The 21,511-nt window shown below is 45.3% G+C and overlaps 2 protein-coding genes across 7 annotated transcripts in view; both read right to left on the bottom strand.

Annotated features, from left to right (window-relative positions):
• The window catches only part of TNRC6A (trinucleotide repeat containing adaptor 6A), a 40,808-nt gene that overhangs the window by 2,588 nt on the left and 16,709 nt on the right, over nt 1–21,511 (bottom strand). For 3 of the 6 annotated variants that reach the window (XM_079320350.1, XM_079320351.1, XM_079320352.1), the window contains 15 exons: nt 19,611–19,943; nt 15,110–15,157; nt 10,091–12,670; nt 9,115–9,279; nt 8,792–8,967; nt 8,559–8,639; nt 8,069–8,120; nt 6,925–7,067; nt 6,132–6,269; nt 5,804–5,932; nt 5,648–5,725; nt 5,197–5,407; nt 2,399–2,530; nt 837–995; nt 417–557 (listed from right to left, as the gene is read on the bottom strand). In XM_079320350.1, the coding sequence (XP_079176476.1) occupies nt 417–557; nt 837–995; nt 2,399–2,530; nt 5,197–5,407; nt 5,648–5,725; nt 5,804–5,932; nt 6,132–6,269; nt 6,925–7,067; nt 8,069–8,120; nt 8,559–8,639; nt 8,792–8,967; nt 9,115–9,279; nt 10,091–12,670; nt 15,110–15,157; nt 19,611–19,943 (4,566 nt within the window). The remainder of the gene's footprint in view (nt 1–416; nt 558–836; nt 996–2,398; nt 2,531–5,196; nt 5,408–5,647; nt 5,726–5,803; nt 5,933–6,131; nt 6,270–6,924; nt 7,068–8,068; nt 8,121–8,558; nt 8,640–8,791; nt 8,968–9,114; nt 9,280–10,090; nt 12,671–15,109; nt 15,158–19,610; nt 19,944–21,511) is intronic. The other 3 variants (XM_079320353.1, XM_079320354.1, XM_079320355.1) reach the window with 1 other exon arrangement.
• DCTN5 (dynactin subunit 5) overlaps nt 1–21,511 on the bottom strand; it is a 66,826-nt gene that overhangs the window by 28,822 nt on the left and 16,493 nt on the right. The gene's annotated exons all lie outside the window — the stretch shown is intronic.

Raw genomic sequence — 21,511 nt, 5'->3', positions numbered from 1 at the left:
GTCCCCATCCCAGCCCACGGGCACATGGTGGCAGCAGGAGAGCAGGGCTGGGCTGCCAAGGCTCTGCTGCTCCCAAAGCCTGGGTGTGCACAGCTGACATCAGCGTGCAGAGCACAGCCCACATTCCTGGGACAGCTCCTGCACTGCATCAGCAGCAGGGCTGAGCCAAGGATCAGCTCCCAGCCCTGACAGGAACACCACCAGGGATACACCAGGAGAGGAGCAAACAGCAAACACATCCCAAACCCACAACACGAGGGACAACCAAGGCAGCAAGGAGCATGACCCAGGAGAGGAGCAAGGAGGAAACCCAAGGGATAAACTGGGAGAGGGGCAAGCAGAAAGCATCTCCAGGAGAGCAGTGTGTGTGGGGCTGAGGGAAGGTCACACACAGCCCCCAGGCAGGCTGAGCTTACCACTGTTCCTGTCCCTGAGGTGGTCAACTTCCCGCACAGTATTAATTGAGAGATTGTTTATGACACTGCCAGGAGTGACGTAAGGGTCAGTCTCGGGGTCGATGTTTGGATAACCTTTCCATGGCTCACCAGGGCGAAACTCTAGGAACACAGATGCAGGAAAGAAGCTTATTTTCACTATATTCTTACAAAGGAAACAGCTGTCTAAACAAAACATCTCTTAATGACTGAAAATCCAAAACCTTTTAGGCATTTAATTTACATGATTTAGCTTTCACTTTATCCATTTAATTCCTGGTTTCCCTGGCAGATACACTTCTCTCTGTACAATAAAACTCCCATTCTCCATTCCCATCTGCTAGGAACACTCCAGGAATCCGGGAGAAGCCCCGGGCAGGGGAGGGAGGGGCTGGGCTGTACCTGGGGGCCAATTAACACTGCTAGAGCCATTAGGCGATTTGGCACGGGGCCAGCCGTCCCCAATGGAGCCGGGAGGACTGGCTGGAGAGTTACTGCTGTTCATGAAGTCGTAAGGAACAAACGGAGAATCTTCCAGCCTAAAACCACTTGAAATAGCACCTGATTAGGGGGAAAAAAACAACAAAAAAAAGTAGTCAAATATTTTTCCTGTCTGTTTTTTATATCCCTATGTAATTATAGATATAATTACTATCATGTCCTTGTAAATCATTCATGAAATATATAGCAACACACTGTCCCCTTGTGATGTCAAGTAATACTGGAGATCCTACAGGAGTGTATAACTCAAAATGAAATATGTCCCAGTAATTCAGGAGAAATTTTAAGAATAATCTCCCGTGAAATCCCTTCACTAAACCAGTACATATATTCAAAGTAACACATTCAACTGAAGTAAAGCATTCATTCCAGAGGGTAAGAGCATTCTGTGGGACCCCACTTGACTAACGGGGTTCTGTGGTGGGAGAGCTCGTGAAAGAAACAGCTACAACATGTGAAGGATCTTTAGCTACTGCAAAGCTCTGTGGATTCTATTCCTATTCTTGAAAGGCAAAAAAAAAAAAAAAAATCCCTGGAGACAGAGCAAGGAATGTTTTAAAAGTTATCAGACAGTAAAGCTGTTTTGCTGCATTTCTGAGGGAACCAGGGGTTCCATGATATAGAAATTCCTAGCTCTGGTCAGAAAACATCACCTTCAGGTAAAGCAATCTCAGCATTGCCTGTGGCAACAGTGGGATGGGTTCAGCTGCAGGGAATGGCCACTCCAGGCCATGGCACCAGAGGCAGCTCAGAGCAGCAAAGCAGCTGATGCACCTAAAAATACCCCACAATCTGAGACTGAACAGTAACAGGAGACTGGGGACATTTGTAACTATCTTTAGACACAGATTCTTGGGCTAGAGACTCGAATTTTAACTGGATGAGATTTCAAGCAACTGAAACAGTTGAAATGTCATATGAATCTTGATTACTGGAATGAAACACGAAGCAACCAAGTTCACCTCCTCTAAGAATAAGGACAGTAATGGTACCAAGTCTAGCCCTTCTAAGCACTCCCCAGTTTTAGAATGCAAACACAGACATTCATAACCAAAACCTGTCAGCAAAAATGTCAGCCATGCCCAGAATGTGGTAAATCCCCCAAAATCACCTTAGGACAGAAGGGTGGTGGGAGAGAAAACTTGAAAACCAAGCTTTTGGCTTAAAAATATATGAAGCATTCCACAGGAGATTAAGGTAATGCCAGTAGCAACAGTCACACTTACAGAAAAGTCTGGTTGAAAAATGAATTCTGTAGAATGTTTCTACTAATCTCATCACAAGATCATTCTGTGAGCAGTCAGCAAAGCTGTGGCTGCTGTGGTAGACAAGCAGCACGTTGGCACAGACAGAATACAAACTGTGACCCAGGAGTTATAACCAGAGCCCAAACACTGCAAACTGCACTGACAGGCAGAAGCCCAGGCTGATGTGGCACCAGTGCTGCTCAGGGCTGAACATACCATGTTTGCTGGAGTTTTGATCTAAGGATGTGTTCATAGAAATGCTGTCGACTGTAGTCCATTTCCTCAGCCGAGATTGTGGCTCTTTAATACTGCTCATATCCAGGTTTACATTCAAGTTTGAGTTCATTCCTGAAAGCACACACAGTTTATGAGATACAGACTGAACTTCTTCTGCTTGTCACCACTGCTGTCCCAGAAAGCACTGAAGAGCACATTACTGTGGTTATGTCATGCTTCCAAGGCTCTGGTTCTGAGGAACATTCTAGCACTTAAACCAGGGAACTCTCTGCACACAGAAGCTAAGCTGAGCAATGCAAAGCACTCCCAAGTTCTCAGCTCATGTCCTCATGCAAAAAATGTCAGTGAAAGAAAACATTAGCAAGTTAAGAGAAACTAAAATGTAAATACCTAAAATATGGGGCAAACAGAACTAGTCTTGACCTGCTATAGCTGTGGTCTGTACTCCCAGATGCTTCTCTGCCAGAGAATCAAAACAATGCCAACCCAAATCAACTCAAATACCTGGGAGAACCAGCTCTTCAGGGCCTGGACAAGGTGCCCACATTTTTGACCTTGGCATGCCTGCTCCCTTTCCAAGTCTGTAAGAATCCTGAACTCACAACTCTACCTGGGTACCTTTCCAGCCCTTCACATCTATTTACTTCTTTTCTGAAAATAAACCACTACAACTGTTTAGCTTGAGGCCAGAGACACAAAGGAACTTCTCCAATGTCTCCTAGAAACACCTTCCTTCAGCACTGCAAACAAGGGCTTCCCCCTGCTCCTACAGGGACTTGCACAGCCATAAAGAAACTGGTTTATTTTTTGAGGGGTTTTAGTTTGTTTTTCTTAAAGGCATGAACAGGAGTTGGTGCCAGAAAAGCCTCCCCTTGAAAAGCCATACAAAAAGTGCTTGGAACAGGATGGAGTTAAGAAATATAACAACCATCAATAGCTCAAACAGATAAAAGGGAAAGTCCAACTGATCCTGTTTCTGACACCTCCCTCTGGCATTCTGCTGTTGTCAGAGCAGTAACTCTGCACCACAGCAACCTTCCTCCTACCTTTGGAGAAGCTGCAGAGACCAGAGCTCTAAGAGATGGGTTAGAATGACCCCAAGCTGGCAGAGGGGCACATCTGTGAGCAGGCCAATGCCAGCCCCCAGCAGGCACAGCTCTGTATGGGAGATGTGTGGGCTGAGTGATGGATACCAGTCCCTGGACATAAGCCATAATTTAAACACTCTTCTCAAAAGTAATTTTTGATATCCTACTGTGGAAGATTTTATATTAGTTATACCAGTTATACTATTAGTTATAGTGTACTCAGTATTAGTTATTGGTTGTATCAGTTATATTCACTATTTGCCAGATAAAGATTATTTTTATTAATAGAAATACTTAATTATGTAATAAACTGGGATGTGACTGTAAAACTGGTCAGGGAGAGAAGAGGGTGCTCTAGCCCCAAGTCACTGGGAGGTGACACAGCTTTCCTCTGGACTTAATTCTTCACTACAGGGAGAAGAAATTCCAGCAACATGCTTTTCCTACCCTGAAGCCTTTATGTGAGGATGAGTGGCTCTGTGTGCTGGTATCACTGTACAGAGGGACCCCAAACAATTCCTGTGTCTCCTGGGGGATCTCAAAGCAACCTTACACATACTGCAAGCTCCTGAGACATGGCCATGATTCATGTGAGAAAGCAACTATGGAATAGTATACAACAATTCCAGCTCCAGGAATGAAACCCAAAGGAGCCTGATCTGGGCAGTATGCAATCCCCCAGCACAGAGTTTGGCAAGAAAGTGAAACATGCCCTTCCTTAGAACTAACACAGTGTCTCCAATAGCTAAAAAACTTCCTTTGTATGCTTTGGCCTTTGAGTGAAAGCAGAATTGGACATTGATGCCAATTATCACCAGCAGCTCTGAAGCAGCAGCCTGGGGCTGAGGCTGGCCACAAGCCACCCCCAGTGTGGCACTGTCCTGGCCAGTGCCACTCTGCCTGCAAGCACAGGGACCTCAGCTGCATGGCCAGGAAACAAACTTCTCTGCAGAGGCCAATGAGAATGCAAAGGCAATCAGCCCAACAGAAATGACCCAATTAGAATAAAAGAGAAGAAAAGCAAACGTGAAGGAGAGGAAAGAAACGGGGGTAAGGAACAGTGGTCAATGGCAAACAGTTGTAGTAAGACAGCATTAAAAAGGGACCTAAAGTAAGAAGAAAATATACAAGCCTGGAATTTCTGAAGTAGAAATTGGACAGAAGCCTGAAAATGTAGGGAGAAAGAAACAGGAGATATTTGTATTTATAAAAGTTCAGACATTTTGCCTAATGAGACAACAATTCTTTAAAAATGCAAAGCCAAAAACTTTCTTTCCTGGACAAAACCACTACCAGGCAAAGTGACAGTTTGTTCTACCTTTGCAATTCCAGAGCCATTGAAAGCATTTCTGAAAACCCAATAAATGTGTCTACATCAATGGATTCTTTGCATGGATTCTACTCCTTAAAGTCCTTCAGCTCCAGGAATCAGGACTTGTATCACTCTTGGGATCCAGGGGGCAAAAATGAGCAGTAAATAGAGCCTGTCATTCCTCAAAACTGTAAAGTATTCTGCACTGAGACAGGGACACTCACAGGGAATGAGTGTACCTGTGGAAAAGTTACTTGGTGAACAAGGGTAACCCCACAGGGGATTATTGGGAAGTGCTGACAGGGTTACAGTCATTTTCCAGGAGGAGGCAGTGGAAAGCAGGGCTGTGTGTCCCACACACACTGCAGGGCACCCACCTATAGGGAAGCTGCTGAATGCATTGATTGGTGATGGCCCTTTCTGCAGCTCAGGAGTAGTGTGGGGTATGACATTCTCAAGGAAGGATTTCATGGAGGGCTGATGGAGTGACTGCTGTTGAGAGGGTGGAGTTTGCTGCTTCATTAACAGGTTTGGATCAAGCTGACGGGACTGTTGCATCATCTGTTGCTGCATACTGAGAGATCGACCCTTAAAAAAAACACAGCAGTTACAATATCCATGAGCAAAAGTTTTTCCCTGTTTTGAGAAAGAGAATGAAATGCACCTTTGTACATCCTGCACAGCCAAACCCCAGCACTGAGTCCCTCCTTTAAATCCTGCCAAACTCCTGCACGCTTCAGTACGAGTCACAGCAAGAGATGCAGCTCAGGATGGGAAGTTATCAGTTATCAGGAGAGTGTAGAAGAGAGAATGAGTTTGTATCTTTACCTGCTGCTCCTGCTGCTGCCGACCCCCAGAAGGCATGTTCCTCTGGGGCTGTGCCTTCTGCTGCTGAGCCAACAGCCGCTGCGAGACAGGGAGGGGTCAGAACAGCACAGACACCAGCCCCTCACCCACAGCCAGCACCCAGCCTGCCCAGCTTACCTGTAACTGGGAGATCTGAGAAAGCTGGTTTAACTGGGACAGTTGATTCAACATGGCTACCTGTTGTGGGCCAAAAAGTGGGCTCAGGCCACCGCTGTTTGGTGCATACTTCAGTAATGATACTGGAACCTGCAACACACACCAGGGCCAAGGTGACTGCAATGGGTTTGCTTAGTCCCAAATATGTAAAATACTATAATCTCTGGTCAGCAGATGCCTGGTTTCATCAAGCCAAATATGTTCCCAAATGTTTTCACCAAGAAACAAGGAACAATTTTCTGAAGCAGCATTTAGATAGTTTGTAGACAGTGTTTTCTGTATGACTTACCTGAGGGGATAGTAATGGAGGAGGCACTTGAGCACGTGGATTAGGCTGAGATGAATTAAGAGGTTGTGCTGGAGGCTGCTGCATGCTCCTGGGCTGTGCTGCTATATTCCCAACACCAAACACACTGGGATTGCCATTCTGGGGAAAGGATGGGCAGTCAGTGACAATAAAACTCTCGTGCTGCTTCTCCCACCCCACACATTTCAATACAAGTTAAACACCTATCAATCACACAAGCAGCTACAATGTTATATCAAAAGGCATTAAATGCTGTCAAGTAACACGCCGAGGATATGCAGGCAGCCTTACCTGTCTAACAGAATTCAAGCTTTGCATACCCAGCCCTGCTAGGGAGCCCAGGGCTTGGTTAGGTAGTGCATTATTTGAAGGGGGAAGCTTCATGTTTTGATTGGACATAAACTGCATGTTTTGGGACTCGTCTGCTACAATGCCATCCTGATGGGACAGACAAACCGAGGCGCAACAACCAGCCAGCAAGCAAGCAGAAGGGAGAGACCATGGCAGGAGCAGAAGGGAAGAGTCACAGGACAGTCCAGCACCAGCAGGAAATAGGCAGAAAACAAGAGAGATCAGGTTAGTCATTGGCACCGTGAGGGGCTACAGAAAGTGCTTAGTACTGTGTACCAGGGAGTTAAAAAGGACAGATCTGCCTCAAGGATTAACCAGCCAGCCCCCAGCCCCCCCTCAGGCCTGCAGAAGGCTCAGGAGCACACAGGTCACCCCTGGGGGGGCAGTGGAGGAGCCCAGCAGTGTCCCCATGTCCCCAGCTGACCTTATCGAAGTAAGGACCGCGATCCATGGAAGACTCTTTGGGAATTTGGGGACGAGATCCGGGGCCTTTGCCAACCACACGATTGTAATCTCCCACGCCCAGGCCGTGCTTGTCCATCTCCATCCTCTTGTCCTGCAATAACCCTGGGGACACACAGAGGTGGCTCAACACCCTGGGGCCTGGGGACAGCTGCCCTGGCACCCAGAAAACAAACAGCACTGCAGCTTTGGACTGGCTGGGCTTCACTGAAAAGGGAAAGGAAGCCCCCTGTACCAATGGCTACAGAAAACTGAGACTGGAATCAGCACCAACAGATTTTGCAAGGCTTCACACAAATATTACTCTCAGCTTTCTCTTAAAACCGAAAATGTATAATTTTTTAAACTTGCAATAATTTAAATATCAGGCTTGCCATTAATATTGAAACCTAAAACTCAAAGAACAATTCCTTTACCCAAAAGACTGTGAGCCCCAAAGTGAAAATACCCAATTTGAAGCAGAATTTGGAGAGAGTAACTGCACTTCTGCAATTTTTTTAGTTAAATATTCTATCATCATAGTATACTGTTATTAATGTATTAAGATTTATATTATCTTTTATTTGCTAAAGAAATCTTAACAGTGAACATAATCAAATAAACTATAACTGCTCCCAAGTAATTTTACACTCAGGTTTAAAAGTTTCTAAAATAATTGTTCAGTATTAATTTAGTTCTTGGAACTGAACATGTGTTTCCAAGAATGAACCCAATGAGACAGTGTGGGATTTGGTAAGTTTCTGTTTATACTCAGTGGAGGTGCCTGGAGGGCAATCAAGGTATTTATATTGCAAGAAACAAACCTACCACACCCTGATAACAGTCTCTCCTGTCAGTTTAACACATTTAAATATGAATAAGCTTAGTTTGATACAGGGCCAATATCCCTATAGCAACCAGGTGATTCTGTGTGCAGCATTACTCACACACACAAATACTTTTCTCTACAAGGACATTCCTTTTCTTCAGGGAAACAGATACTTAACTATTTATAGCTATATGTACACTATATATAATTTTAGAAATGTTATTTACAGAAGAATATAAGGTAAAAGAGAGTATGGAAGGAAAAGCAATACAGTGCAGCTTGGTTCTGCTGTTCCTACCTCCAGACATGTCCATCTTATTGCTCTGTATGGTTTCTTCTGGTGATTCTCTCTGAAGTAATAAAATAAATCACAATTACTTAATAATAATACATTTTAGATAAAACAAAGAGATTCCTGCACACTATTACAAATCAAAAATACAAGAAAGAAAAACAAGACCATCAGATGCTATTTTCAAGCATTTCCTCTCTTCAGTTGCCATCCAGTCAAGAACAGGTTCCCTCACCAGAACTCCTCTGTAAATGCAGTAAAGCATCAGGCTATGGGATGACCACGTGGGTAGTGGTTTCAAAACCACTTTTCATCAAAAAAGAAATCTTTTTGTAATGAGAATGCACAGAAAAGGGATGCCTGACAGGGGAGACAAACACAAGCAAAAAGAAAACCACAATGAAAATGAACACTTGGCAATTGAGCATTTCAATGTCTGTGCATTGTAATAAGCCCTGTGGAAAGGCAGCAGAGCTAGACAGAGACTGATACTTACTGAAAAACTGAGATTTGTGAATTGCTTAATGAATGGATTGATCCATGTTTCATCTTGCTTATTTCCACCTTTCATCATTCCCTTAAAACAGAAAGGAATTCCTGTGATACTCAGATCCTACTTTAATTACATCACAAAGAATGAAAATGGAAGTGTACTGTGTTAAGTGCACTAATCCCTTCTGACTTAGCTTTCAGAAATGACAGCAAGCCTTGCCCCAAGCAGCTCCTCACCTTTGTGGGCATTTTCTTCACGTAGGGTGGCCAGTTCAACGATGGGTTAGCTTCTTGTGAGGAACTGCTGTTCCACATTCCAATCTCCACATCCTCCTCTTCCTCCCAGCTGGTCTGACGACTGCCACTCAATGGCATATCATCTCCACACCAACTATCTTGCATAGATTTAGGCCCTGGTGGTGAAAAAAAACCCCAGCAGTGAACATTTCAGGAGCAGCTTCACCCAACAGCTCGATGCCTACTGCAAGATAAAAACCCCTGAAGAACAGGAAGCTTCCCCAGAGGTGTCTCACCCTCTCCACCACTCTGAGAGCACTCACCAGGTTTATTTGGAGGCTGCTGCCCAAGAGAAGTGTTGCCCCAGGCAGAAGTGCCTCCTGCATCGCTGACAGGCTCTCCCCAGCTCGTACCAGTGTCCATGGGCTTTCCCCACGCCGAAGTCCCGTTATCTACAGTAGTGGCTGGAGCAGAAGGCTCTCCCCAACCTTTGCAAAGCAGGGGCAGTTATTGGCATTGTTATGAACAGGATTTTAAAGCTACCTAAAGAGACTCAAGTGTTTTGCTTTTTCTATATCCTTAACGTACAGTAAAAAGCACGCGAGCAAGTATTTCCATTTTGTGTGAGGGTCATTGTTACAACTGCAAGCTGTTCCATTAAAAACAGTGATCACAAAAATACAGATTTTGTATTTATAGAAATGACATTCTGATAACACAAATTTCTAAGATACTAAGCTAAGAGCTGCTTGTTACATGGGAGTGACCCCATCTGGCACTTGAAAAAGAGACACAGCACAAAATATTTCCTACATGCCATTAAGTTCTTCTCCAAAATCATTATAAACTCTTCATGGAGCCATAAGACCAGAAAGTCTGATAGCAAATCCTTATAAACCCCTCACCCTCCATTCTGTTCTGCAGAAGCTCAACGTTTCTTTTTTTTGAAGGCTCATTAGCAAAATTAAATTTTAGCTGGTTTAGAATAATTTAGGAAAATATTTCAATCCTCAGACACTATTTTAAGTATTTTCTCTGCGTTCCCACTCCCCAGAATTCAATCAGAGCTGTTTAGCCCATTTAACTGCAGTTATTTAAAACTAGAGCCAATCTTCCAATCTACACAAAACCATCAATGCTCTGTGGCAATGCTGTTCATTTTGTTAATAATTAGAAACTGCACTTCATCGCCACTTTGCCCTTTCCACTTTGAAACTAAAACACTGTTCTAAGAAGCAAGGCTAAAAAAGTGCTTTATAATCAATAGAAAACACAAATTTGGGTAAAAGCCAGGCTTACCAGAACCCGAACTGCTCTCCTTGCTAGACATGGCACTTGAAGACAGTAGCTGCGGATGTACCTGTGCTTGCTGGTCTGAACTGCTGCTACTGTTAGGGACATTTTTATTCCACATATTCACATTTTTGTAGTTGTATTTGCTTGGATCACCCCAAGCAGAAGTTCCATCATCAATCTCCATCTTGCGGCGTATGGATTCGGGGGACGGCTCCTCCCAGCCCGTGGGCTCTTCCTCCTTTGCTGGGGCTGGCATTGGCCCCCCCAGCCAGCCAGACCCTGGGGGCTTGTTCGTGGCAGACGGGGCTCCCCAAGAGCCAACATCTTGTTTGTTCCACTCAGGAGAGTTGATTGGCTTTGATGAGTCCCCCCAGACTTGAGGCTGATTGGATTTCGGAGGGTCTCCCCAGCCCTGGTTCTGATTAGACTTTGCAGGCTCATCCCATCCTGAAGAGTTGTTTGGGGTTGCATTGTTGCCTCCCCAAGTAACAGAATTTGATTTACCTGGCTCATTCCAACCAGACACCGACCTGTCGCTGTTGCTGCCTCCAGAACTGGATTTCTTTGCCTCACCCCAGTGGTTACTTCTAGAGTTTTCACCCCAGCTATCACCAGCAGACACTGCCCATCCTTGGCTGGCCTTCTGTCCATCTCCCCATCCCTGCTTCATCTTCGGTGTGTCATTCCAGGATGACTTTTCCTCTTTGCCACTTCCCCATGATTGATTGCTCTTGACCATTACTGTAGCAGCAGAATCTTCTTCCCACCCCCCTTGGCTGTTTGACCCTTTGGAGTCTCCCCACCTTGTAGCAGACTTTGGATCTCCCCACCCCGATACAGATGAGGTATCGTTATTATTAGGGCTAGGTCTATCCACACACCCCCCTGAGCTGGAAGTCTGTGTCACAGAGCCCCCCCAGGCCTCTGTCCCATTGTCAGTTTTTCTTTCACCCCTCGGTGATGTTTCGGTATCCCAGGCAGTGTTCTGTTTGATTGGAGTCTGTCCCCAACCAGAGTTGGAAAGGACACGTGGATCTAAGTCAGTTCTGTTCACTATGCTTTGGAGTAACGTGTGCTGGTCGACTTTCCTCCTCTCTCGGTTCTGCCCTTCCGTGGCTGCTCTGTCCTCGTGGCACCCGGTGCTCTCTGAGCTGCCCTCGCTGTCCCCCGTACCTGTTTTGGCCCATGTGCTGCTCTGCTCAGCCATCTGCGAGGCAGCAGAACCCTGGCTGTTGAGATCATCCTCCTCAGTAGACTTCCATCCATTTGTAAACTTCCTGCTGTTTCCATTCACACCTTCATTGGAATGCTGATTGCCGGGCAGTTTGCTCCATTCCCCGTTGGAAATGTTGGCGCCGGTGCTTTGTGCAGGGCTGCCCCATCCTCTTCTGCTGCCACCAGCACCGTTCCCATTTGCCCAGGGCATGTTCTGGGAGCTGACTGTCCCTGCCTCCCACACCCCTCCGCCTTTATTCCCGTTGATTTGAAAGTTAGTGCTGCCAGGCCCGCTGCCGCCCGGCTGCATTAGAGTTGCATTCACAGTGTCACCATTAGCTTGGCTGTTTGGGCCTGGACATTTGTCTCCAGAGTAAGCAGAACCATAGGCACCCCAGGTAGTACCGTAAGAGCCGCCAGTTTTGGCCTCCCCGTTGCTCAGGTGAGAGATGGAAGTGCCGTTTGCCACTGGAGAGGCCTGAATCTGAGAATGATTCATTGTGCTCACGCGCCAGGCCCCGGGCCCTGCAGCGTTGGGCAGTTCGTTCATCTGCACCGAACCAGCAGAGTTTGGTAAACTAGAGGTCATAAAGTTAGTAGTGTTATTTGGTCCATTCATTTCAGTGTTAAGGTTTTGAGGTTGCCCACTGAATGAAACATTCCTTGTACCATTTACTTCAGAATCACAACTTTCCTGAAGGCTTCCCCAGGAACCGTGGGCCGAGCCACCCACTTTCGTGTTAATACTCTGGCTGTTGGCCATCTGACCTATGGTACTGCACTGAATGCTTGTGCCAGGACTCCCACTCCCCACGGACCCTTTCAGGGCATGTCCACTGTTCTCCAACATGGACCAGGCACCATGGTTGCCATTTGAATTCAAAGTGCTTGGATTTAACCCTCCATTTGATGAAGAGTTTATGGTGCCCCAAGCATTCATTCTATTGTTGCTACTTTCAGATTTGCTGTCAGGAGCATCCACAGAAACTTGACATGTGCTTATTAAGGACCCGTGGGACAACCCCCACGGCCCATTAATACTTCCATTGCCCACATTATTGCTGTTGCTACCAACCACAAACTTATTCTGAGCCCCATGTCCGATGCCATTGCGAATGCCATCGCCCTCTCCTGTGCTCCCTGAAGCCATGATGACGAGGTTCCGCTCCGACCCAGAGCTGGAGGCAGAGTCAGTGTCCATACATTCTGAAGTCAGCTCTGGGTCACTGCCAGTGATTGATGGCCATGCTTCTTTGTCAGAGCCGTCTACGATAACTTTATCCCAGTTTGTGCTGGAGTCACTATTTGAAGAGACTGGTCCCCAGTGAGAATTTTCATAATGGGATCCTAGACCACTGTGGTTCAGATCTAAAACGAAGAAGGAAAGCCCAAGAGGATTATTATGAGTTTAGTATTATTACTTTATTAAGCAGAAGAGGGGAAAAAAAAAAGGTATAAACATATTAAGCCAGGAATTATTTTGCTTATTATTTTGCTTCTGTTAAAACTGCAGTCATGGAAAGTGACAGAGAAAGCTCTAAGTACAGCCCAAAGGCTGTCACACACAACCTAGAACACCTCCCACCACGCAGAGCTGCTCTCACAAAATCCTCAGAAAGCCTTAGACTCCTAAAGGCCTTTTGCTTACAGAGAAACATTTCTTTAAAGAATACTCTGTATCACCATACACAGAGCATTTTCTAAAACACATACGAATATTAAAAACCACAATACTCAATAAAACCCGAAAACACACCGAAAGGCAGAAATTCCTCATGGCCCTGGCCCAGCAGTACCAACTGCTGTGTGACAGCAGCCAGAGAACACACACCTCCCCATCCCTGTTACAGACATGGTATGAGAGTCTCCAGTACAAGTTATCCAAGATATTTTCCTTTATACAACAACAGCTTGGCACAAAAAGCACAAGACCCATCTGAAGTTCTGCTTTCAGAATGCACTGATGCACAAGTCTATTTTTAATTAATTTTTAATCAATACCAATATTCCTCATCCTACAGTGCAACAGAATTGAGTCCAAGTCCCAGAGCTGGAGCAGCACAGAGCAGGGATCACCCACTGCTCCTCAGCACGTGGCACCCAGCTGAGCTTCACCCAGTGAATCAAGGTGAGAAACAAGGATGGTGGCTCAGCAGTTTGGAACAGGAGGAGTGGGAAAGAGCCCAGGCAGGCAGGCAGAGGGCTGTGATAGTGTCTGGCAGCTCCACAGTCCTGGAGAGCCAGCACCACCATCCTTGGGAGAACTGACATTCAGCCAAGCACAACCCAGAACCTGCTGATTTGTGGGGCAGGACAAGAACACTGTCACATCTGAGGACTGTCCAACAAACCTCAAGGTTTCAATTCTCACCCTGGTATTTTAAAAAAGGCCATTTAACCTGTACTAATGGACTGATCAAAGAGCTGTGTGCACTCCTGGGAGCGAGAGAACCAATGCACAGAGCAAGATCCTGATCACACAAACATCATCCCAGTCACAGCATCCCTTTTAAAAGCAGCACAAAGGCACACAGATGGCAAACAGCCTGAATTCAGCACAGAGATACAGGTTAGGACTACAAGTCAGTGGGGAATGGTAAAACAAACTCTTAACTTGCACAGCAGCAGAACACATGAAGAAAGCTTGTATTTATTAAATTCTGTTACCCTAATTTAGCTGTGATGCAGTTTGTGCAGAGCCAATCCACCACCACCAGCAGCAGTGATTAACTTCCACTCAGCTGAATTGCTCCCACTGCACACAAAACTACTTAGACAACAGTCCTTCTCCTGGACATAAATGTGTCAGTGATGTCTAGTATGAGCCACTGCTCTGGAACATGCCTACCTGAACCTCCCCAGCTCATGAACTTCAGAGACTGAGGACACAAACACTGAGCAAGCAGATATTAGCTCTGACTTTTTGTATCTGGCAGAGACCACAAAACACCCTCGAAACTGAAAAATGACACGTGACAACACACTGCACTTGGTGCACAGCACAAGGAGCCAAAACAGCCTACTCTTGCTTTTCTTCCCAAAACTATTTAAAGTTGCAACTGAACTTTTGCTGCTTAAATCCTTGAAAAAAACACATTTACACAAACTCAAGTTTCTTAAAATTCTGAAATCTGCTAAGATTGCTTTCAGTAATTTTTAATTTAATGCTTTCTAGCTATGAGTTATACTGCAGGGAACACTTGCAAAAAACTGTATATATTTAAAAAAGCAGTTTGTCTTCACATGTGCTAAAATAAACAGGATTGAGAAGTGTACATTAAGAAATACCTGAATCTTGCACCCTCTGCCTCCTTTTCCTGCTCCAGCACACCTGGCACCCCCAGACTGTCAATACCATACCTTGCCAATCACTTTGGGCCTCATGAACAAATGCATTTTAGTAAATACAGTCCTGGGCTCTTAGCAAACAATCGAGACATGATTTCCTCCATAGTGTGACACGTCTCTGATAGGAAGCACAAGCTTGCACAGATTAATCAATACCATAAAGAGGCAAGTCAGTATGGAAGCATAAATGTAAAAAAACCCCCAGTATTTAAATGCTAAGGTGACAAAAACTCATAATATGAATTCTGACTTAATTAGAAAATTAAAAATGTCAAACCAAATTAGTATGCAATGGCACAGAGAAACTATACTGCAATCATTCACACACCCATGCCAATGAAAAGCATAAGCCAAAGAATAAAAATAAAAATAATAATTTAAAAATCAGACAAAATTGTGTGAAACAAGTAACTACCACAAACATGGAGTGCAAAAGCAGGTGAGATGGAAGTAGCTAACCTGACTGGTTAGGGGAGTGGCTCACCAAGTCCCGAATGGGAGGCATGCCTACAAAAAAAAAGCAAGAGAATCACAGAAGTGTTACTTCAGCAAATGAGAGAACAGTCCCCAAAGCACTCACTGCTGTGAACCCAGTCCTCAGACCCTTTCCTCAGGACAGGTTTCTCTCAGAGGCAGCTCAGTCTCACTGTCTGCTCTCAATCACATTCCCCACACAGGGAGCAGGCTCATGACAACAAACTCGGCCTGGGGATGGGAGAATTAGCAGTTCTGCTGCTTTTATGACATTTCCATTATGACCTACTTGTTACACATTTGGTGTTTAATGAACCAATTTAACATGTCCTTAAAAGTTTGATTTACACAAAAAAGAGGAAGAATTTATAGTCAGTGAAACCAAAACCAGTTCATTTTGGAGTGTACTGACTAAGAATTTGAGCAGTCAGCTCTGAAACTTCAGCGAGTTCTTCTCCCCTCTCTGAACAGCACATTTGCTTCACCTCCAAGTCAGTACTCTGCTGCCTGGCTGAGCAAACACCAACAGCTAAGTATGGTCCAATGCTGATTTAACCTAAGCACATGCACAACAATCCATCATTTGCCCTCTTTCACATCCTCCTCCTCCCCTGTGCCACACAGGCACTGTACAGAACCAAACCTCATCTTTCAAACTCACAAATTTTCCAGCTGGAGCCCATAACTGTTACTGAAGGCAACATTCCCCAATTAAATCCAACCTTCACCACTACTAACTGCAAATCCCAACTGCTCCCTTCTTCCCTGACTGCTCCAACAGCTCAGAACCACCCTCAGGTGACAGCAGGGACCCTTTGCTCCCAAAGGCTCTGCCTGGGACACAACTTGGTGGCTCTGCTGTGAGATGCACCAGGATAAAGGCAGACAGGAGGAATCTGAACTGGAGCCCTGCCAGGAGCCTGGTGCTGCTCTCCTGTTCTGCTCTGGCCACAGTTGAAAGCAATTACTACTGGAAATACTTGAGCTCATGATATAAATCATTTCACTGTGGAACAAGCACCTGGTTATTCCAAGGTGTTCCAGAGCAGAGGTGAGCAAACACCAGGGCAGTGATCAGCCCTTCCTTTCGTGTGAAGCTTGCACATGGGGCACATCAGTGAAGGCAACAACTAAACTGGGTATCAAAGTGTCCTGATAAAGAGCTACTCAGGGAGATTTCTTAAAATAACCATCTTGGCACTGGCCTGGATCTGTTTCAGAAGCATTACAAGCCATGAGCTTAATTTATGTGTCTTTACTAAAATAATATACCAAATGTCCTAAAAACAGCAGGAAAAACCCAGCCCACAGGCCTATCCCTTCTTCAGCTTTAGTTCTAGATAAAGCATGTGGATTTTCCAAACAGGAGACAACTGTTCACAAAATACACAAGTGAAGAGCTGGGGTTTAGACCACTGATATAACAAAAAAATTCTCCAACACCAACGACTTAAAATCCTAATGTGCCCAGGGCAATTGAAGACTTTTAAATTCAGCAGTATCTGCCTGCATTCCCTGGCTTGTACAAAGCACCTGCCAAACCATCCCAACCACAGCTGGAACTGGGGAGAGATCCTTTCAGGAATTACACACAAACCCATAGCCATTCCCAATTCCAGCAATTCTGGCTTCAACACTTGCAACCACAGATTTTCTTTAATCCCTGAAATACAGATCAATGCCCAATTTAACCCCAGTGTCCATGGATATCCTGTCTGTGCAAGCCACCTACAGATCTGTCAAATTCCATGGGGTTTTTGATTCCAGAGGTAACAAGGAGAGTACCTGGTTTCTGGTGGAGGTTGAAAGAGGAAGTGGGAGAACAAGCGAAACTGAGACAGGCAAATGCCAACAGCATTTCCTTTCACACACAAAAATGTCAGAGGACATCAGGCCCTGCTGGGGGGGGCATCCTGCACCTCACCAGCAACCCACCAGACCAGAGCTTGAAACCAGGACAGAAATCCAGCACAGAAAAATTATCTGCCTTTCCACTATATCTTGTCCATGTTTAGGAAAGAACATGACAACACATCTAAACCAAGCTATTCCTGGTTATTCCAGGGAAAGAGACCTTCCAGGCACACACAGGGCACCAAGAAAGGAGACCTGAGTGCCCAGCCCCAGGCTCTGAGCTGTCCTGGGACACACAGAACACCAGGAACAGAGCCCTGACAGGAGCTAAGGCAGCACAGACATTCTCCTAAGGTGACAAAGTGATCTGGCCAACCCTTCTGTCCCTGAACCTCACTGGCTCCAGCCTGGGGTGCAGACACACCACCCAAATAATCAGGGTACTCCTCAGAGCACAGAAGTGCCCAGTGAGGCAGACTGCCCCACACACCAGTACAGCTGCCCCACACACCAGTACAGCACTGGGACATGCTGGCAGTGCCCAGCTACAGCAGCACAAAATCAAGGAAAACTTAGCAAACCTGGGGAAAAAGCACTACACAAATGGACATCCAGCTAATTCAACACTGGGGCTGGTGTTCAAGGAAGAAGTACAAGGGGGAAGAGTGCACAAATCCTCTGGATACAACTGGGAGACTTACTAGGCTGTGTAAGCAGTAATACTCCTTAAAATAGTTTATGAGTGAATTTTTATTTAAATCACTTTGCTACACAACTTGACCAGTAGAGTATATATGCTGCAGGAAAAGTTTCATCTTAATGAAAGGTAACTTTAAACATCACTATGGACAGGAACATCATACAGGCAAAGCAAAGAAAAGAAACTAATTAAAAATTGCCTATTGCAATGGTAAAGAGTTCTATCAGTATGCTACAGAAATAATACTGGAAAGTAATATGGGAAACATTCCTCAAGGATTCATGGATAAACTGCTTCCAGTAGTTTCATTTTAAATCCTGCTTGTTCAAGATGCAGTAATCAGAACAGCTCAAAATTTAACTGAAACTTGAAATATCAAGGCTATTTTCAGAATTTAATTATTTTTTCCTTTTTTTTTGCTAAAGGGGCTGAGAGTCACATCCTTTATAGTCCATGAAACTAATTTTGAGAAACACTGGGAATTCAGTAAAGTCACAGAAGAAACTGTTTGTGGAGAAAAAGTTATATCATCACTGCTACATGCACATCAAAATATAAATACAAGTTTAAAAATAAGGAAGTATTGAGCATTGGCATTCATTAGCACCAAACCCCTTTGAAAACTAGACCCCTCACAGAAAGTTACTTTTTTCCAAACAAAAAAAAACCCTACATTAATGTCCTGTAAAATTAACTTAACTGCATGTTAGTGCAGTCACTGAACAGCACATCCTACACCTGTAACAGGCAAGTTCACTTGACTTCAAAGGCTGTTTAAAGGAATGCATAACATGCCAAAATAACAAAATATGACTGAACTTAAATAGCAGTAAAGGTAGAAGTGGATCCATTCTGTAAGACAACCAAGCTTCAGCTGAAAAAATAGAAAAACTCTGTCCTGATGACAGAAGACAATCCTGACATGCTGAACAAGCTGAACCCTGGCTGGATCTCCAGGTATGAAGTTAAAAATGAAAGTCTCAAGGTGCTGTTCAGAATCACATAAAGAAATGTGCTGGGAAGGGCTCTGAAGACCTCTCAGCTCCACTGCCCTGGGCAGGGACACCTGCCACTGTCCCAGGCTGCTCCAAGCCCTGTCCAGCCTGGCCTTGGACACTGCCAAGGGTGCAGGGGCAGCCACAGCTGCTCTGGGCACCCTGTGCCAGGGTCTCTCCACCCTCCCAGGGCACAATTCCTGCTCAATATCCCATCCAGCCCTGCCCTCTGGCAGCAGGAGCCATTCCCCGTGTCCTGTCACTCCATTCCTTGTAAATAGTCTCTCTCCATCCTTCCCGTTGGCTCCCCTCAGGTACTGGAAGGTCAAAACCAGGTCACCCCTGGTCTCTTCTCCAGGCTGAACAATCCCAACTCCCCCAGCCTTTCCTCCCAGCAAAGCTGTTCTATCCCTCTGCTCATCTTGGTGTCTCCTCTGGACTTGCTCCAACTGCTCCATGTCCTCCCTGTGCTGAGGCCCAGGGCTGGGGCAGCTCTGCAGGTGGGGTCTCACCTGAGTGAGAATTCCCCCTTCCCCTGGTGCCCAGGCTGTGGGACCAGCCCATCTCAGGGGTGAGTCCCACAGACCCTTCTTTCTGGGATGTGTCTATGAAAACTGGACAACAAAGGTGCTTTGTACCATGACCACACTTGGATCCATGCTGAGGACAAAGACTGGGAATGTGCAGCACAGCAGAGGTGACACTGGAATCCCACCTGCTCCAACCCTGCCATGTCTGCTGCCAACAACTGAGGCAAGGGCTGAAGCTTCAGCCTGGAAACTGCCCAGAGAGACCAAAACCATCCTGCAACATTCACCATCCACTGACACAGGAAGGGATCTCCTCATGCTGCAGCTCACAGTGGAAGTTTAAATAACGTTAGCTGAAATTTTCCCCTGATACCTGAATTTAATGAAAACAAGGCACCTTCCCTCACCTGGCTGTTTTTTGCTGCTGTTGGGCACTTCTCCGTTGGCCACGGGCTGGTTACTGGTGCCAGTGCTGCCTCCTGACTGGCTGTTTGCCACTTTGGGGGTGGATCCCAGGTTTGCAGCTATCACTGGTAACTGCTGCCCTCGTTTCAGAAGCTGTTTCTGTTCCTGGTGTCGGAATCGTGGTGGTACTTCCCGAGGAGGGTATCGAGGCAAGGGCTGCTGCTGGCTGCTGGCTGGGGCCCGCTTGGCATTATTAGTAGTGCTGGTTCCTGTGGAAGTGCCGTTGGAGGTGACAGGCTGGGGCTGGCTTACACTTGTCTTGGTTTGTTCTGGCACTACCCCCACCCCCAGGAAAGAGAAAGTGGGACAAAGTTATTCATGTGAACAGCCACTTAAAAAAACTGAAGACTAAGTCAATATTATTAGAGGTGTTTATACATGATGTAATGGCAGCATTTCTTCTGATTCAAGCTGCAACTCATCCCTGAGGAAAAGCTGTTATCCCTCAATCACACACTTTCATGGCACAGACCTGGAAGCAGGAATATGCCTTGCTATCACTCTTAATCAAGTTATCTCAGTTATAGCATACTACTAACCAGCTTTCTACAGCCTTTTGCTGACAAATCAGCATTGTGCAGTTTAGTTCAACATTTAATCTTTTAAGTATTAAAAAACTAAGTTTCCCATTTAAGTATTACATACAGAAAAGTGCTCTGGCCTGGCCCAAAAAGAACAAGGGGCAAACAGGACTTACAGGACATGTTGCAAAGTGTTCCCTGCTTTAACATCCAAAGGGAAAGTCACGGATGCCCTGGCACAGGGAGCACTGCACACAGCCTGGCAGGACAGTGCTGGCACTGGGAAAATGCCAAATGTGCAACTGCAGCTCCAAATTATCTCAGTCCTAACAGCACGGCCCTGGCAGGGCGAGGGGAAGGTCAGAGCATGGCAGGGAACACAGCACAGCAGCATGGCCAGGGACAGGGGACACACTCAGGGCACCAGGAAGACACTCAGAGTTCCTGCTCAAAGACTGTGTCCCTCACAGTATTGATATGTTCATGTGCTTTTCAAATTTATTGGATGAGATATCCATAAAGTGTCTTAATATTTATTGCACAACTTCTCAAGATACCTCAATACTCAACCATGACCTTCCTCAGCATGAGGAATAATGCTACTACACAACTGAGAATGTAGTTTTCAGGGGCTTTTAAAATCTTTTAAATATGTCTGAAGACCATTTAATCATTCACTTTCAGGAACCGAGTCCTGGGAATACAACAAAAAATAAAAACAAACTCGAGCTTTTGTTTAAGGAATCAATTTGGATGTTGTCAGTGCTACTTATGATATAATTTCTGTTTATTTCTACTTTACATATTCTGAAAAACACTAAATTGAAGCCTTTAGAATAGAAAGTCATTGAAGAATCAGCACTTGAATTGTGGTTTAATGCAATATTGCATTTAGGCTGCTTAAGGGAAGCAGGAAAGAAAAGCTCTGGAAATCTCCTTGTTTGACAAATAGCAGAGAGAAGCCTCAGGGTGAGGACACCCAAGTTCAGCTGCCCCTCCCAGGGCACAGCAGGGACCCAGCTCTCCCAGTTCCCAGCTGACTGGAGGAGAATTTAGGAGAGGAAGGGCCAGGACACAATTTATTGTAGAGAGCACAGGGAATAGAAGGTACTGAAAGGCTATTAGATAAACTGGGAAGCTGATAGAGATCACAACCACCACTTCAGATTTCCTCAATTTAAGCTCTTCCCTATATTAAGGCAAGGCAACTGATTCCTTGTGAAATATCTACATGCACATAATGAGACAACAAGCTGTGATTCTGACTTCTGGTTCAAACCTGAACTTTAGAAATAAGAAATAATATTAAACAAATCTATCTA

The sequence above is a fragment of the Erithacus rubecula genome (genome assembly GCF_903797595.1).
Source record: "Erithacus rubecula genome assembly, chromosome: 17".
NCBI lineage: Eukaryota > Metazoa > Chordata > Aves > Passeriformes > Muscicapidae > Erithacus > Erithacus rubecula.
The sequence above is the reverse complement of the archived record's forward strand: the minus strand, read 5'-3'. Positions and strand labels throughout refer to the sequence as shown.